Raw genomic sequence first — 17,896 nt, 5'->3', positions numbered from 1 at the left:
GTCTCATCCACATTTGGGGCACCGTGGGGATCACTGTGACAGTGTAAACCTGATCTAGCCCCCAGTGTCAGCGCTGGCATGAATAATTCACAGTGTTCGGGGTGGCGTGCTCCTGCAAATGGCAGACACACGCTGGAATGGATGCTGGGTTGCCCTTGATGTTTCTCTCCAGGTTGTCACAAATAGTTTTGGTGCTGAACCATCCTTTTCCACCTCCTCCAAGTCCACACGCTCACTGCTTGTTATCAGCAAAAGGACTCGATTCAGTGACTGCACAGTGCCATCTGTTGATCAAAACCAACGCCGAGCATCCACACAAGCCTGTTTTAATTAATGCTTGTGCCATGCCAAGGTTGTTCTTCGCTGTTACATGCTCCCCGCTGACGTGTGGACACACTCAAGAGACCGATTCATTGCATTCAAACAACTTCTACACACCAGTAATCCTCTGTAAAACGTGACGTGTTTGTTTTTTAATGATGTGTGTATTTTTGTGCTTCAGCTCAGTTTTTGTGGATGCTTATGTTGGTGAGAAATGTTTCGACAAAATAAGAAAAATAAGAGAATAATAATAAAAAATGATCTTTAAAAATTTAAGATTTCTTTAAAGTGGTTTTGTGTTACTTTTAGTTTAGTGTACTAAGCCTACCTTTCTACAGGCAGATATCTCTAAATTGCATATTGCCATGATATGATGTATGTATGGATTTCACAGTAACTGGTAATTCACACAAAATTGGGAATAGTTCAGGTTAACAATGGACATCAAGTGCTGTCAGATGATCGGTGTTATGGTTCCACTGTGACGTCGGACAGTCAGCCGATCAATGCAAAAGGTAAACGTTAATTCAGTTTTTTTTTCTGCTGTATGAGTATACAAATGAAGCAACTTATGGATTTGTTTTCCAGATATCATTAAACCTTTCATCTCCTACTTACTTGTTAATGGTTTTTCAACTTTTTCCTTTACAGTTTAATTATATTTTGTACTGCCAGCAGCTTTTTAGATGAAGGTCTTTTCCTCAAATGGCGATGGCTATATAAATATCTTACAAACTCCCAAACTACAACTATCCCCAAACGAAATAAATTAACTCTGGGAGGAGTTGCGGGTTTGATATTGCACAGCTTCCAGCCAGAAGCCTAGACCATGTCTGACAGATCATACACCTCGAATGCAACCTCTGTGGGTCTTGGACTGTGGTTTTGAGTTTTGAGATGTTTAGTTTCTCTAGTTTTGTATTTTTCATCAATCTTATTCTGTAATGTTGTTTTCTGTTCTCTTTATATTGCAGTTTGCTTTCCTTACCTCAGTTATCTGTGCCTTTAGTTCTTTGACAGTTTTAGTTGTTAGTTTGTGTATTTCCTGCCTCTCTCAGTCCTGTCACCGTCTCTGTCTGTTTACCTTTTGTCTCTGTGTAAAGTCTGCATTTCTGCTCTGTTACTTCCTGGTTAGTTGTGATAGTCTCTTCTTTTGTGTGCGTTGTGTTCAGTTTCCAGCTCTCCCAAGTGGAACAGTTTTGTTCTTTTTGACAATCTTGTCACGGCTGCAAACACCCCTGCACCCGGTGGACCTTTCCCTACCACACGTTTCACTTCTAGTCAACTTTCCATTAATATTTTCAGCAGTCAACTTCTGTGGCTTCGATGCATTGTTCCCCAATGACAGCTGTGTGTACTGAACTATAGTGATACAAGGTATTTGCACTGTCTGAATAGTAATTTACTCACACTGGAAATTAAACATTTTAATAATTTAAGATACAGGATTTCAGATTTTCATTATTTTTGTTATTACCAAAGTTAAAACAAAAAACAAAAGGTAAAGGAAAGCTTACTTTTTTAATTATTAATCTATTTTGGATGCACTAGTGTTTGGATTTTGCACACTAATGCATTTCCAGGAACAATCTTCAAAGTAAAAAACTTTGAAGATTGTCAAAATGATGTTAAATATGCAGAAAATCAGGCTGCAGCCATCAGGAGGTCATTGATCAAACCTCTTTTAGATATTACCAGATATGGCTGCCCTTTTTTGGTAAATTAGGAAAGTAGGTGGAAAGTATAAGAACAACCAGGTTAAAGAAAAAGGAGGGATATTGATCTTTGGAAATATAAATCAAACTCAGATGTGTGCAAACATGACTAAGGACTTTATTAACCAAATCATTTTCCCCATAATATCCACAAATAAAAGTGATCTCTTTATATATATTCACATTGTATAATTTCATAGTGTGACAAAAATTCTCTTTCTCTGTCTCTTCTTTTTTTTTTGGGATGTCCAGCCATTCCTATTAATTGTCATTGGATCAGTCGCCATGCAGTCGTCAGAAAGGTTGAAAAACATTACGATTGGTCAGCATTGGCGGTCACGTCTGGGGTCTCTCCTCTTCTCCTCTGTTGGCTCCTTGTAGTGCTAAAAACCCCCTCAGTTTCCCAACCACAGATTTCATCACACTGCGACAATAAAACAAAAATAAATTAAGAAAGCAACGTTCTCCTGCAGAGTCCTCCTCCCTGTCCCTTCTTCTTTTTTAAATATTTTCTGTTTTATATAATAATAGTAATATTAATAATGACTATAATTGTCCTTGATATAAATTCAATAGTATTTTTTTCTCTTTCTCAAATTTTAAATAAATCATTTTGGCAATCCTCATATTTTGTCACTTTAGAATAAAAGAATATTCAAGTAGAAAATAAAAACTGTGAGAGAAAATTTCATCAGAAGAGGAGCGAGGCGTGAGAGAATGAAAGGTGTGAAAGCAACAGAGAAGAGCGAGAGAGGAAACAAAGAAAAGAGTGAAAGAAAGAAAGACAGACTCAAAGAAAAGCATCCACTTCAGACGCATGTCAGAAACAGCTCTATATACAACAATTTCTGTTGTGGAAAACTGTCCGTCCTGTGCCTTTCGTCTGCCTCTTGTCCTTCCTCCTCCAGTGTGTCTGCAGTAGTCCTGTTGTCTGAAGCAGTCCTCTGTGTCCCAGTGTTATACCAGAGTGTAAGACTTGGCATAGGGGTTGTTGCTCTGTTTCAGGTGTCCTCTGGAGTCCAGCAGTGACTCCTGGGAGGTGCTAAGCTTGGCAGCCTGTGCTTGGGCTAGATCTCCTGAGGAAGGGACCTCTCCCCGGACCTCACCACGGGCCTCTCCCCTCTCCCGGACATCCCTGTGTGGGAGGGTGGAAGCAGTTCCTGGCTGCCACTGCTGAACCTCCCTGGGTGAGGGCACTTCCATAGGGGTGGGTTCCATGGGAGGTGGCCTCTTCAGGGTACGGCTCCTCTGGGGCTCCAGGCAGGTCTGACCCATGGCTCCTCCGCCTCCTCTTGTTTCCCCTGTAGCACCGGCACCACTTCCACTTGCTCCAGCACCACCTCCACTGCTGCTGCTGCCACTACTGCTGCTGACGCCCCCACCTCGGGCTGGAAGAGGCACGCCGCGGTTCAACAGGAAGTCCATACGGAGGTAAGGCGGCAAGTGGACCAGCTCTCCTCCTGGGAGGTGACACACAGGAGACAAGCAAAAAGACTAAAAATGCTGTCAGCTTCTAAGGTGTTTGTGAAACTAACTAATGTCCCACTCACAGAGGCCTAAAGACCAGTTGGAGACTGCATGGCAACCACTGGTTAATGAGAAACCACAGCAGGAGGATGCTTGCTAATACTATAAAGTGGTCACAAAGAAGTATGCAGCGCTACACCCAAACCTCCTTGAGGTTGCTTGGTTGCTTGCAGATTGCTGCAGTTGCCCACAGTTTGTACTGAAGACACTGACATGTCTGGAAAACACCTTCGTCACTTACTCACAAAGCAGTAATGAAGAAGTGAGGACTGCAATGGAGTTGCACCTTTTGAATCATGTTGGTCTCAGTGCTGAGGCTGTGAAGGTGAATTGTTCTCCTAGTCTGGCTGGTGCTAGGTGGTTAGTTAGAGAGTGTTTGCAGACAAATCTGTGTTTTCCATGCAAATAATCTGGTAGAGACCAAGGTGCAGCACCCAGGGTTCCTGTGACCAATTTCACCCAGAAAACTTCAGCAACTACTCACCATCTGCATATTCTTCTCTAGAGACCGGAGGTTGCCAGTGGGGTTACCAACCTTGGGTAGCTTTCTTTTTCTCTGCCCATGATGGAAATATCTGTCTTTTCTATCTCTAGCTGCTAAATGCTCAATTACATAGATTCTAACGGTTTTGGGGGGCGAGACAGTTTATAATGGGTGTCAGGATGTTTTTTTTAAATCATTTAGCTTCTGTGTCTGGAGGAAATGCTAAGACCAGTGGGACTAATGAGTAGTTATGTTATGCACCATAAACCAAAGCAATGAGGTGAAAGCCATTAAAATGCTCTGCAGAGCTACTGGCAATAGAGTCGGGTGATAATTCTCCTTGGCTTCTTCATCACAAGATTACACGCGGTCATTTGCTGATTTGCTGAAGACATCGATTTGGGAAGCGTTATTTATTGTCAGCTATCAGGGGTATTTAAATCAATCTAAGGCACTGCTTCAGTGAGGAGGAAATAAAGAAATCTTTGAGATATCATTTAACATAAGCTGATTTTAAGAGATGCCTCTGCTTGCCCTGAAACAGTGAAGCTACTTTCTGGGCTCCCTGCTTGTTCTTCCTTCCCCTCAGTTTAAATTAATTGCACAGAGCCGGAAAAGAAATCTATATTTAATTCACATTCACGCCGGTACATTTTCTCATCTTGGGCCCCTCTCGGGATTATGATTCACGACTATTATTTTAATGTAATACCAATCTTCGCTATTTGTGAATCTATTTAATTTAAGAATTGGTATTGGGAAAAGTGTGCAGGAGATAATGTAATAGGAAAGTGAATATTACAGTGTTAACTTTGCTATCACTGTCAGGGACGGATGCAGTGATGCAGTGGCTCTCTCCTCTTAAAGCGATGAAACTGAGTTATGGCCTTTGTCTCTGCCACCGGCATATATGTATGACATTCATTCATTTGTCAATTTGCACTTTTCTCTCAGTGTTTCACTGCAGGAATGAGAAGAACCTTCAAAGGCCTGTGGACACATAAAGCAGGTCAGATTTAATATCTTGACCAAGTGATAAACTTTGACTAAATGCTGTCCTGTCAATTGTTAAATAATCCTGTGAGGTGTTGGATTAGGAGAGGCGCTTTGGGTTCAGCGAGTTTACTGCTATTGTATCCATTCTACTGAGTGGATTACATGTTTAACACAGCAAACAAGCCAATCTCAAAAGAGCGTCAGGTTACCAGATTGGGTGCTCTGCGGCGAGATTGAACACTTGATGAGCTGAGCAGCACCTGCACTGTTTCATTAGTCATGGAGCGTTTATGTTTCACGGGAGCAGGGATCAACATTTCAACACGTGTACAATTTAACGCTAAAATAACATTTTCAACGCATGCACTCTCTCTCCCACGCACACTGACACACTCACATGTACTCGGCCCACACATGCACAGAAGTATACGCTATATGTAGACCCACACTTCCTGCCTGCACAGCATTAGCCGAGGTCATGTTTGCACTTTCAGCCCAACGTGACCTTGGAGAATGGATTTCTGGGTTCACGGGGAGAATGAATAATTTACTGTGTTTCATAACAAGCCCTATTAGTGCCACCAAAGATGATGAATGAGGAGGAGTGTTGATTGAATTAAATATAGATTTAAGTGATTCCGTGGGGGCTCATTAGAAATGTGGTTTGAAAATTCATCAGCCAGTAAATTTCCGATCGTTCAGTAATGGGGCGTTATGTGTAGCCACGATACAACCGCAGCTCTCTGCCAAACACATTAATCTGTGCAAGTGTCTGTTGCCTTATCGCTGTAGTCTTCTGCAAAGGATATTATGTGTGTCGTTAAGGAAGAGCTACGCGCAAAATATTTACAAGCTGATTGTGCGACGATTGCTGCTCATGGCCCCGTAAATCCAGAGGATTTGTTGCAAAGGCCCAGTGGAAAGCAGCACCTTTGACCCCTGCATGGACAGGTTAGGTGAGCTCATGTCACTCAGGTGTAATAGAGACAAATATAGGGTTGAAGTCAGGTCATTTACCCACAGTCAAGCAAAACAACCTCCACACTGGGTCTGTATTTTTTAGAATTTACAAGTGTGGAGATGTTTTAAATGAGCTGTCTGGCATTTTGGGAAAGTCACTCTCTTCTAAGAGCTTGTTGGAAAGATCGATACTGCTGTCACATCTGTATGGCTACACCTGCAGAAGCAAGCATGACATGGCATTAAAAATGTCTTTTAAGAAGTTTAATACGGCAGCGGTCCTGGGCAAGTGCACACCATAAGTGATGAACTACGCCTATCATCCAGTTTCCATGCTCACCTGTGCTTTGGATAGCACTATTTCCCTGTAATTGGACTTCTGTTGGTCTTTGAAAACATTTAAACTCTCATTCAAGAGGCTTTTTCAGTCCCAGGTAACTGGCCAGGAAGGTCTTCTGGGGACTTTCTCCTTTTGGAGATGATCCTGAGGGGGACACGTCATCACAAATAAAAGAAGGCCCATTCCCTTCTTTTTTCAAGCTCTCAGGACTACCGTGACCTGGGTGACAGAGATCCTGCATCCACATATTCAACAGTAATATGCATACAATGTTTCTAAATAATTTTGGCCAGATTGGTTAATGTTTTGCATCTCTCTCTCTCTGTACTCTACAAGACAACTTACTAATAAATAGAGCTTTGATAAATCTTTGTTAACTGTAAACTTCCAGAAAACCATGTAGTCATTTTATAGTCCATTAACTGCAAAGGCAGCAAAATACACAATGCTTATACAGCTAAGAAAAGCCGTACCTACCAGACCTGGTGTCAATTACTAATGTAAATGACACCAGGGTCTCAACACTCCGCGCTCCCACACCAGCCTGAAAAGAGTCTGGTATCACACTGACAGGTCTCCAGTGTGGCGGTAAAGAGCCGTTTTGTGCCGAGTGACAATAGGCAATAGAGATTAGGTTGACTGATAGCCTTTAGCCGACCTCTCTCTCCGCTAAACTGGTGATACGAGTCCGCCGTCCTGTGCATAAATGTTACAAACATAATGAAGCCTAAGAGGCCTCAACCCAGTCAGGTCAAACTGAAGATTCTGGGATGCTTATTGTTGAGAAACAAAATAACAACAACACAGACCTAAATTTCCAAACACCTTCGACTCTGCTAATTATCTGCGGCCCCAGAGATCAGAGGGGATGACAAAAGAGCTGTGAATACATGTGTGTGTTTTTGAATGTCTGCGCTTCTGTGTGTGGCCAGCAGCTTTGCAGCGGGACTGCCAGATCTTGTAACTGAGCTGCAAATCTCCCAGGAGGCGCAGAGGGTCACGTAAGGTAAGACTACAAACCGAGAGGAGAGAGCACAGCACAGCAGGTCTACCTCAAATTGCAGAAGTAATGAAAAACTTTGGAGTCACAGTTTAAAAAAAAACAACAAAACATACGTATCAATTACTAGTAAAACGTTTTTTGTTTTCTAACAATGACGAGCTTCCCCGGGGTTCAGCAGGGAAAACTGCATATTGGAATTCTTCTTGTTGCTTTGTTAAGGGCCTAAAAGTTGCCAAAACAAGGAGCTACTCTCCCAGGAGGCCTGTAAAGAGCTCTGTACTGGTTTAATGAGACAATACCTTAGCACCAGCTGGGTGAAGACTAAGGGGATGCATCCTTAGGATGGGAAGCTGATGGCAGCTGAATTAAAGCAGAGGGTGGCCATAAAGTGAACTGACCGGCTTCTGCAGAATAATATGTGGTCATTTACAAAACAGCTTAAAAACCAAAGAGACCAAAGTCACTGGTTTTGTTGAAAGACTAGAGAGGTTAGAGAAAATCTTTAATGTAATGTGATTTAGCTGTTCTGCCCATTACACAAAACTATACCTGCCTGTCGGGTTGTAGCTCGTGTTGTTGTAGCTCGTGTTGTTGTAGCTCGTGTTGTTGTAGCTCGTGTTGTTGTAGCTCGTGTTGTTGTAGCTCGTGTTGGCTGCTACAGGAGAACAAAAATCTTTCCAGGACATGTTTGCTCACATTGTTGGTGAAGAAGTAGCTCAAATTTTCCTGTGCGAACCACACAGGTGAGAGAGGTGCACATGAAAGCAAATGGATCTCTGCAACATCTGTTAAGCTATGTTCAGATGAGCAACCCAGTCAGTCTCAAGCATGTGGCATAAATGATTGCAGCTGCCCACATTTTTTGTCTTAGATTTCTGGTTAAATTCTCTCAACTAGTTTTCCTAATGAAGAAGACGAATATAGAAGCTTTTCTGTACATCTAAATGCAGTTTACTGTCAGAAAGGGTGGTTCAGCTACGAACTGTGTGTACGCTGGGCGTGACAAACACCACATCCTCACCAGGTCTGTGCGCTTTGGGCACGGCCATGTTCATGACCCTGCTGACATCCTGAGGTTTGGGCGGAGAAGCGGTAAAGCGGCAGATGCCCGACTCGGACGGTGTGCTAGAGGTCAGGCTGTCGGTGTAGTCGTTGGTCCCTGCTGTCATCTGTTCAGATGAGGTGTCAGAGATGAAGCACTCGGTGATGGTGAACTTGGCATGGCGGAGCTGTTCCTCCATCTTGGCATGCTCATAGGCTCTGGCCAGCTCCTCGTAGGTGGAGGAGGCACTCTCTGTTGATACCATGCTGCTCCGTGCGCGATCTGAGGGTCACAAGTCACACATCGTATAGCACGTGCTTAGTTATTGTAAAGAATGGTGTATTATGAAAAGCTACGGTTTATCATATATGCGGATTATTGCCGTATTTCCTGTGCTTTTCAGGTTTATTTATTATTTAATGTGTTTTAAATATAAAAAATGCGTGGGTTCAAGTTGGACTTGTACCCTGCAATCTTCAGCCAAGAGTACGCCCCAAAACTGCAGTTTGGAATAAAAAACTGCAGCCCAAATGATTTGGATTGCAGAGAAAAGCCAACGTGATATTCATGCTGACTCTTCACACTTGAACATCTCCCAACAGCAACACGATTTCCGTCACCTCCTCCAACTTTAAACCCTGAATTCTACCAAGGGCTACATATGAGTCCATGTTGTTTCTGGACAGCACTGCTCTACCTGTATCCTGTGAGGGGCTGACACTGTAGCTGTCGCTCTCTTTGTCCACAGATCCAGTGGCACGCGGAGTGGGGAGTCTCCAGTCAGTGGTCAGGGTGTGTGAGGAGCTGGTGGGGTGTGGCCGGTTCAGAGTCCACTGGCTGGCGTATCGGCTCCGTGCTGCGGCAGGACCAGCTTTGGCAGTGCGTCTGGCAGTGGGATCTAAGTAAGGACAGAGGGGGTCGCACTGTTAATGAACACAGGTAATAATTTTCAAACCACCAAAGTCCTCTGACACAACAAAAGGCATATTTTTTAGTTTAACTATTAGTTATCTAATAAATAATTGTTAAATGACATGGATAGATCTATTTAGTCCTAGCAACCATTGCAGAGTCCACCACACATGACAGGCACGAGACAAATGGATGCGAACAAAAAAACACATTTTTTCCGTAACTGTGCAGGGATTTAAAAAGTGAATATGTGCGTTTCCTGCTGGGCTTTCATGTAAAGCTACAATTATTCTCTCTAAGAGAACTGAACATTACACTCAATCCAATTGTCTCATTGCAGACAGACACACAAACCGTCACCTATCACCCTGACCCAGACAGACTACTGGTCTATTCACTGCTGGGCAGATTCAGTCTTTAAAAAAGGCCTGGATTGGATCTGTGCAGAGAAGAATAGTGCTGGTAATTGTAGTAGGTCAGGCTGTAATTTTATCTGTGCGGATGGGGGGATAAATGATGGAGGTGTTTGGCCAGCAGCAGGGAGGAGGAAAAAAAAGCAGAGTCAGCATCTGGGTTCATGCCCCACCGGACAAATTAAACGACCCAATCGTGTGGCTGTTTGATTAAAAATGACTGCAAATGCGTGTGTTTGACTGTGATGAATATTGGACTCGTGCCCATGTTTTCAATTTTATGTGAGCACAGATATGCTGTTGTTCTGTTTATGTCTTGTTTATGTGTTGGCAGATATCAAGTAAAGCTAAAAAGCACATGTTAATGAAAATTAAGAACTTTTCTGATGAATTACAGTCATATTTTTTACAGTCAAGAACCCTGCTGCTGTACTTTTGGAGAGGGAGGTTATCTCACCCTGTCAGTTCAGCACCTTGAGTCTTCTACTATAAAGTAGAATATAATCATTCCATTTAGTTTTGATTTACATTTCAAACAGCCTGTTGTAAAATGAATAATTTAAAGTTTAAGCCATTTAATTAGGACAAAATGAACCGCGTGACTCGGTGTTACAAATACCACAATATATTGTTAGGTGAATCCATCTGCAGCTAACTTTCTGCACAAAATCACTTTGGTACATCACTAAGTGTGTGCATTGAGGTCTGCGTCTGTACTCGGGTCCAGCTGGCCAGTTGGAGCACGGCAGTCAGATGGGAATATGTCAAGAAAAGGCAGGGAGATAACAGCTCTTCATCACTTCTGCTTCAGTGGGACTCAAACACCAGAAGCCCAGCTGTTGTGCTTTGTCATCTCACTGCTGAAAGGTGGTACAATACTCCACGTGAGCTGCCTACTGTTAAACTCAGACCGGCTAGAAAACCCATTTGCTTTGCATGTACTGTACTTCAGCGCGATTTGCACTGAAAAGCTTTTACTGTTTGTGTTTTATGGTGTAAGATGAAGCTGCAGAACAACCAAATAAAACAATATTACTGCTTTATCCACAAGACAGTATTCAACAGTATGCTAGAAGCACAGCACAGCACTTGCAGTAGTATTAGTATTATTAGTAGTAGAGGAAATAAATGTTGAGCACTGACGGTGGTGGGACTCACTGGTTCCAGGCCTAGCATCGGACACATCCACCAGCGGTCCAGTGGCCTGTGACAGAGACTGGTAGTGGACTGTGTGGGTCACTGTGGAGGACTTCTGTTTATTGGTCTCCCCAAAGTCATTGTCTGTCAGCAGCACGGTAGACCTGTCATCTGCAAAACGGAGGAAAAGACTTTAAGTATCGTCCATATTTTACACTTAGACGCACAAGTCTGACTTTGAGGGCCTTACCGATTGTCTCCATGGTGTCTCTCTCCTCGATGAGGAGCTGTGCTCTGGGGATGTCGATGTGCATTCTTAGCGTTTGCTGCTGCTTGTTCACTGTGTCAGGGGTCCGGGTGTTCTTACTGAGGAGATTAATAGGAAAAAAATCCTTACTTTTCAGCTGTGATTTTGCACTATATTGCAGAAATGCTAATTCAATTTAATTTAAGCTGATAAGTAGCTGTAAGAAAGCAGGAGGGACAGTGTGCATGCGATATATTTGATTCTTACTGATGGGCACTGTAACTCCGGGCTACACAGTGATTTATGTTCCCCGCTCAAAGGAAAGCTGTGTGCATAAATTAAAATTAGGAACACATACCTCATCAGCATTTCTGCCAGGCTTTTGGCATCTGTGAAGTCAGCAAAGAGGCAGTTAATATACTATAATAGCACTGTCCTAGTTGATAATCCACAGCAGCGCTAAGAGTCTACAATCACTGACAACAACTCTTACAGAAAGGCGCCAGGTGCAAAATACTCACAGAGGCAATTTCTTCATTTTAAAGGCAAACTAAGCCTAAAGTTTTACATTTAAGATTAATTACACAACACATTTTTGTCCGAGTGCTTATCTGTGTAATGGAGATCAGGTTTGCACACAGACATGTTGGGTTTATGGACCAGATTTACACTTCACACTGTAAACAGAATGCAAATTCATACAAATTATAAAAGCAACACAACTTAATCTACAACCCACCTCTGAGTCTTTTGAGCCTCTGCTCCCGCCTTCTCCTCTTTAGCACCATGAGCATAATAAAAACCAGCACAGCCACCACAAGAATAGAGGTGATGGTCACCACCATCTTCAGACCTCCACTGCCTGACATGTTGTCTGAGATGGGATCTCCTGTTTTCAGCAGAGGAGGGATGGTGCCTTGAAAGGAGGGTGAAAAAACAACATTTGTTAACATTTTCAAATACTTTGCTTTTGAATCTTCAAAAACATTTAATATTCTACAACAACAAAGTGCTGTTGATGGTTTCCTGCAAGACAAACACTGAAGATAAGCTTTTATGCAACACAGTTAAAGAATACAGGGATGATAAGATGCTGATTCTCTCTTAGGATGCTGCTTTTCCACATGCGTGTTCTTTATTGGGATGTCACAAAGGATTCAGCCGAACCCCAAGAGAAGACTCGAGTACACATGACCAGTCGGTGGATTTAAACCTGGTTAACATGGTTGCAAACCTTTGCACACGTTTTAACTTACAAAAATATATGTATTTGTGACATTTTGGTGCTGTTTTAAACGGCATGCACATTGGCAACATTGGATCAGCTTGTCCATTTCCTGTCTATGTTTGTGAAGTAGCTGTTTTCATCTGGTCTTAATTTATTAGTTAAACTATTTTCTTCCTGGTCTCAAAACCTTTTCAGTTCAATTCAATTTATTTTTATTTATATAGCACCAAATCACAACAACAGTCCCTTCCCGGTGCTTTATATTGTAAGGTAGAGACCTTACAACAATACAGAAAACCCCAACAATCAAATGACTGCTTTGATTAAGCACTTAGCAACAGTGGGAAGGAAAAACTCCCTTTCAACAGGAAAAAATCTCTGGCGAAACCAGCCTCAGGGAGGGGCAGCCATCTGCCATAGCTGGTGGGGGGATGATGGGGAACCAGGTTTGTAGCAGACTGAATATGTGGTGTTAAGTCCGCAGGACTGCTTCTCAGCAGCTGCATTAAGCTGTAGACCCACTCTCACACTCACAATAGCATCCACACACACTTGTGTCCCACACACACTCACTCACATACATGCATGCACGCACACATAACACCCTTACAGGCAGCTTACACATCTCAGCAAAGCTCTTCAAAGGAAATAAGTTAACCGTCTGGAGAGCACAGTGCTTACAAGTTCCTATCCTTCTTCACAGATCCTTTGTGCATGACTGACACAATCTGTAGCCCAAGGCAAATAGAGCGACGCCACAGCCCATGGAGAATCAGAAGACCATCCCCATTCTCTTACTGAGCCTTGTTCAAAGGCTGATAAAACAGTGGGACAGACAATCTAAATAAAAAATACATTCTCGACTGTAGGCAGAAGTGCAGAATGGCACTTTATGGTGTAACGCCGACTCTGCGAGCAGCAAACAGCACCAGAGTATTTAACAGAAGCTTTACTGAACAGACCTCTCAAGTCTGAGAAGCAACGAAAGGATCACACTTTTGCTGTAGTGTTTCCTCGGCTCAGAACAGCCTTCGATTCAAGTCTTCCTTTAACAGTTTGACCCTTCTTAACAGCTAATATATTTTGATTCTTATTATGAGCTATTTTTGTGTATTTTTCATGTAGGATACCTTGTTATTCGTTTCAAATTTTTCTGCTCATTGGAAATATTCTTCAAACTCTGGAACACTCTACAGTTTTCTGTATAAATAAACAATTACTATTATTATTACTGTTAATTGCAATCATTGTAAATACACTATACGGACAAAGGTACGGGACCACACCTCTAAATCTTTTAATTTTAATGTTTTTATTGCCACAGCTGTATAAAATCAACCACCAAGCCATACGGCAGGGGTGGGCAACTCCAGGCCTCGAGGGCTGGTGTCCTGCAGGTTTTAGATATCACCCTGGGTCAAAACACCTGAATCACATGATTACTTCATTACCAAGCCTCTGGAAAACTTTAGGACATGTTGACGAGGTCATTTAGCCATCAACTGTGTTGGATCAAGGACACACCAGCCCTCGAGGCCTGGAGTTGCCCACCCTGCCATATGGCCTGCCTTTACAAACATTTGTGAAAGAATAGGTCGTTCTAAAGAGCTCACTGGAATCGAGTGAGGTACTGTAACAGGATGCCACCATTGCAACAAGTTAGTTTCTGGAATTTCTTCATTCCTAGATATTACATGATCAATTAAAAATGGTTTTATTGCAACATGGAAGTGTTCAGCAACCAGATCAACTCAACCCTGTAGTGTTGATGGTGTTTAAGACTCCCCAGCGCTCTGCTGACAAGTTCCAAATCTGGCATCAACATCTAAGTATGTTTGACCATATACTGTAGTCTTGGGCTCAGACTGGTTTCTTGCAATAGAATGACAGGGTTAAACATTTACCAACAGACTTTCGTTTTAGTAAGAGCCCAATTTTGCTAATAACATTTCTTCCATCTACTTTTCACATTTTTAGTATTTCTTTAAACATTTTTATGATTTCTTGAGTCATCCATGATTCATCCAAAGATCCGTAACATGCAAACTGTTAAAATCCAAACTCACTTCCATCAGCATTCAAAGTAGCAAAGGTGATCCTCTTCTCTGCTGAGCCGGCGCTGTTGGTGACCTTCATCTGCAGTTCGTACCACGTCGCCTCCTGCAATTCGTACAGGATGTAGCTCTTGGTCAGCGATGTGCGCTGGGCTGTGGTCCAGGTGCCCAAGTCCACTGCTCGGTACTCCAGTATAAAGGAGGTGATTGGACAGCCTCCGTTATTCCAGCCAGCCAGGTTGAGCCTGGCCCTCGTGGAGTTGATGCTGGTGAAGAGTTCATGTTCTTTGGCAAATTGAGGTTCTGAAGAGAATACAGAAAGAAAGTTACAACTTTTGCAAGTAAATACCAACTGACCTTGAAAAACAAAGTCAGTATCAGTGATTGAAATCAAAGTAGCTTAAGTATTATTTTAGATATAGTTCACCACTATTTAGCAGATATCTATGTCTGCCCGCTTGGTGCACCCACACATGACTGTGTGGGTGCACCAAGCTCGCCACTGAAGCTAGCTAGCATTAGCTGCTAAATGTCACCATCTTGTCCAAATATGGATTCCCTCATCTAAGCTCATGAATCCTCTCTCTGTGGGAAAACTGTAACAACTATTTTTGCTTTGACTGCAGAGCACATAACAAATTTATTAAACACAAATAAAACAATAAACACAAATATCAAAAACTTGTTTTAAAACTAAAAATTATAAGTAAATAACTTTCATTTGGTCATATGATCTTCTGCATTTTTGTAAAATAGAAAAAAAATCACAGAAAACAACAATAATTATATTTTAGCATTAAAAAAGTTTTCATTAAAGAGCTTGCACCTAACTGGTGCATTAATCATTGCAGTAACATTAAAAAATATGTTATTAATTACCAGTACTGCTAATTTGGGGTAGGTGTGGCATAAAGTTTGTTGTATAGGGTTAGGGTATATTATTTATTTTAAAAGCACCCTTTCCTGGTCAACTATACCCAATGTTGTAGCACTGCTGTTCGCATATTAATACTTGTTAGTATAATAATAATAATAATAATAATAATATTTTTTTTTAAAAAGTACTCCACACCTTTCCCATGAGTCTTAGCTTCAATGATCTCACTGATGCGCCCTGGTCCCACTGCATTCTGGGCCGTCAGAGTGAATTTGTACCACGTGCCACACTTCAGGTTCTCCAGGCGGTATGAACGCTCGCTGGGGCTGATGGGAAAACTGCCCCACTGCTCACTGTTATCTTCTGAGTACTGCAGAATGTAACCTGCGAGGAGGAGAAAGAGGTATGAATGAAGACATGACACAGTATATCTGGAGTGAGCTGAGTACGAATAAATTTGATATTTTTCCAGTAATACATAGTAAGCTTGTGTTCCTACCTTTTTAATATATTTATGGCTCCACAGTTAATTATTGGATGTAAGAAAGTATTTTGTTTACAGAGACAAACATTTGTAGCCTTTAATTCACCAGAATGTTTTCTGGTCCTGCATTTATCATCAAAGGAAAACTCTCAATAATGCTTAGACAGAGGCTTATTCTGGAAATTCCTGGAACAATTTCGAAAAATGTTATGACACGGAAGAACTTAAACATCTAAAAAGGATCTCAACTGTGAATCAAGGCAAACAGGTCCAACTATTTCAGATAAATTTGGCACGTATCGGCTAGGAAGCTGAAAAATTTAATCACAGTTTGTTTATAGGTTTTGTGGTCAAAGGATGAGGAAAAATAGACCAACCGCTCATCACAGGATCCCGAGAAAAGGCTGCATGCTAGCCTGCAAACAGACATCAGTAAACTTGCAGTAGATGTGTGTATTTTGGTGATGGCTGTTGCTTTGTGCAGGAAAGCAAAACAAATATCACAGAGAAGGTATCATAGACAGCTTCTTTAATGGCTCCAGCTCTGAGCACAGGAGCCCCTCGATTATGTGCAATGATAAATCACTACAACTAGTCTCAGTGTGATTACACTTTCTTTAAGATGGAGCGCTTTAATCTTCACTTAAAAGGACCTAATCTTCCCTGCTGCTTTTTAATCTGGCTTTTAGGACTCCAGTATTGTGCTGCACCAGCAGATAATGAGACACGAGCAGCAGAAATGGGGGTCAGGCCACAGTTTGTGTGTGGTGGTGGTGGTGGGGGTAATTGTTGTTATATAAAGGTGTATGTTGTTGACCATCCACTTCCTTGTACTGTCTGTTGTATGTGCACATGTTATGTTCTGTGGATGTTGGACACCCTCACCTCTGATTGAACTCCCTCCGTTGTCTCCTGGTATCCATGACAATGTGATCGATGTGGTGGTGGTCTTGGTCACTGTGAGGCGTGGCTGATCAGGTGGTACTGTGGATATGAGGACAAACAAAGGTCAATGCTCGGTTAGTCGCTTGGATTAAAGTGTCTCATGGTTCACTTGATGCATGTAAAAAGTCAGTTTACTCTATATGGTGTTCACTGTAATTAGGAATTGGGTTGGGCACCTTGCTGTCTTTAGAACTGCAGTAATTCTTCGTGACACAGATTCACAGATTTTGGTTTACATTGGTATGACAGCGTTAAACAGTTGCTGCAGATTTACTGGCTGCACTTCCATGAGTCCATGAATCTCCTGTTTCACCAGATCCCAAAGGTGCTTCTCCGTTCTGATCCTTGGTTTGGTCTTGACCATGTCTATACGCCTAAACCCTGAGCACTGAGTTTGTGCCGTGTGATTGGCTGATTAGACATTTGTGTTAATGAGCAGCTGAACAGGTGTACCTCACCCAAATGCCAGTGAGTGTGTATATAAAAGGTAGAAAATAAATATTTCTTACCTTGCACCTGCAAATTGAGTGTGATCTCATCTGACCCCCAGTTGTTGCTGGCCACACAGCTGTAGTTCCCAGAATCCTCTGCTTTCACTGTACGGATGAGGAAGCTGCCATTGCCGTAGACAATACGACGACCATCCACCAGGACGGGTGTAGGTGTCCCATTGGTGCTGGAAAAAGGCATGAAAATAATCTATCTGTATCCTGCTGACCAGTACTACATGCTTGTTTGTGCGTCTGTGTGAGACCTACTTTCCCTTGAGCCACTTGATGGTGGGAGGAGGGTCTCCAACCGCCCTGCATGGTAAAACAATGTCCTTCATCCAAGGAGTGGTCACTGTCCCATTAAACGTCAGGATCCTAGCTGGAGCTAAAAGCAGCACAAAAATAAGTTACTGTTCCTGTCTTCTTATAAGTTTATGCTCTGTGTGATTAAAGCACCACTATTAAAGGAACCATGCAATTCCACTTAAAGAAATAATCTGTGGGAAAATTCCTACATGACACAAAAAAGGCCAGTTTAGTTAGGATTTTGTACCTTTGGCCAGAGGCTGCACTGTGATTTTCTCACTGTTGTTGCCGTGACCTGCAGCAGTCACAGCCACCACCCAGATACTGTACTGTCTGGTCAGAACCAAGTTTGGGATCCTGTAGATGTATGCATCTGGAGAAGCTTCAAACTCACTCATCACCTGTGAAGCGAAG

The 17,896-nt window shown here is 42.3% G+C and overlaps 1 protein-coding gene across 1 annotated transcript in view; it reads right to left on the bottom strand.

Annotated features, from left to right (window-relative positions):
* Positions 1-2,993: 2,993 nt before the first annotated feature.
* The window catches only part of LOC146618656 (cell adhesion molecule DSCAM-like), a 119,640-nt gene continuing 104,737 nt past the window's right edge, over positions 2,994-17,896 (bottom strand). The window contains exons 21-33 of the mRNA XM_085370099.1: positions 17,730-17,883; positions 17,444-17,561; positions 17,195-17,361; positions 16,626-16,724; positions 15,452-15,640; positions 14,392-14,682; positions 11,837-12,013; positions 11,456-11,486; positions 11,101-11,216; positions 10,857-11,021; positions 9,086-9,286; positions 8,368-8,670; positions 2,994-3,496 (exon numbers count right to left, since the gene is read on the bottom strand). Of these exons, the coding sequence (XP_085226225.1) occupies positions 2,994-3,496; positions 8,368-8,670; positions 9,086-9,286; positions 10,857-11,021; positions 11,101-11,216; positions 11,456-11,486; positions 11,837-12,013; positions 14,392-14,682; positions 15,452-15,640; positions 16,626-16,724; positions 17,195-17,361; positions 17,444-17,561; positions 17,730-17,883 (2,514 nt within the window). The remainder of the gene's footprint in view (positions 3,497-8,367; positions 8,671-9,085; positions 9,287-10,856; positions 11,022-11,100; positions 11,217-11,455; positions 11,487-11,836; positions 12,014-14,391; positions 14,683-15,451; positions 15,641-16,625; positions 16,725-17,194; positions 17,362-17,443; positions 17,562-17,729; positions 17,884-17,896) is intronic.

Source organism: Diplotaxodon limnothrissa, linkage group LG14, assembly GCF_057381915.1.
Source record: "Diplotaxodon limnothrissa isolate DT_005_m linkage group LG14, D_limnothrissa_male_GT1.1, whole genome shotgun sequence".
Taxonomy (NCBI): domain Eukaryota; kingdom Metazoa; phylum Chordata; class Actinopteri; order Cichliformes; family Cichlidae; genus Diplotaxodon; species Diplotaxodon limnothrissa.
Note: the sequence above shows the minus strand (reverse complement) of the source record. Positions and strands in the feature narration are given on the sequence as shown.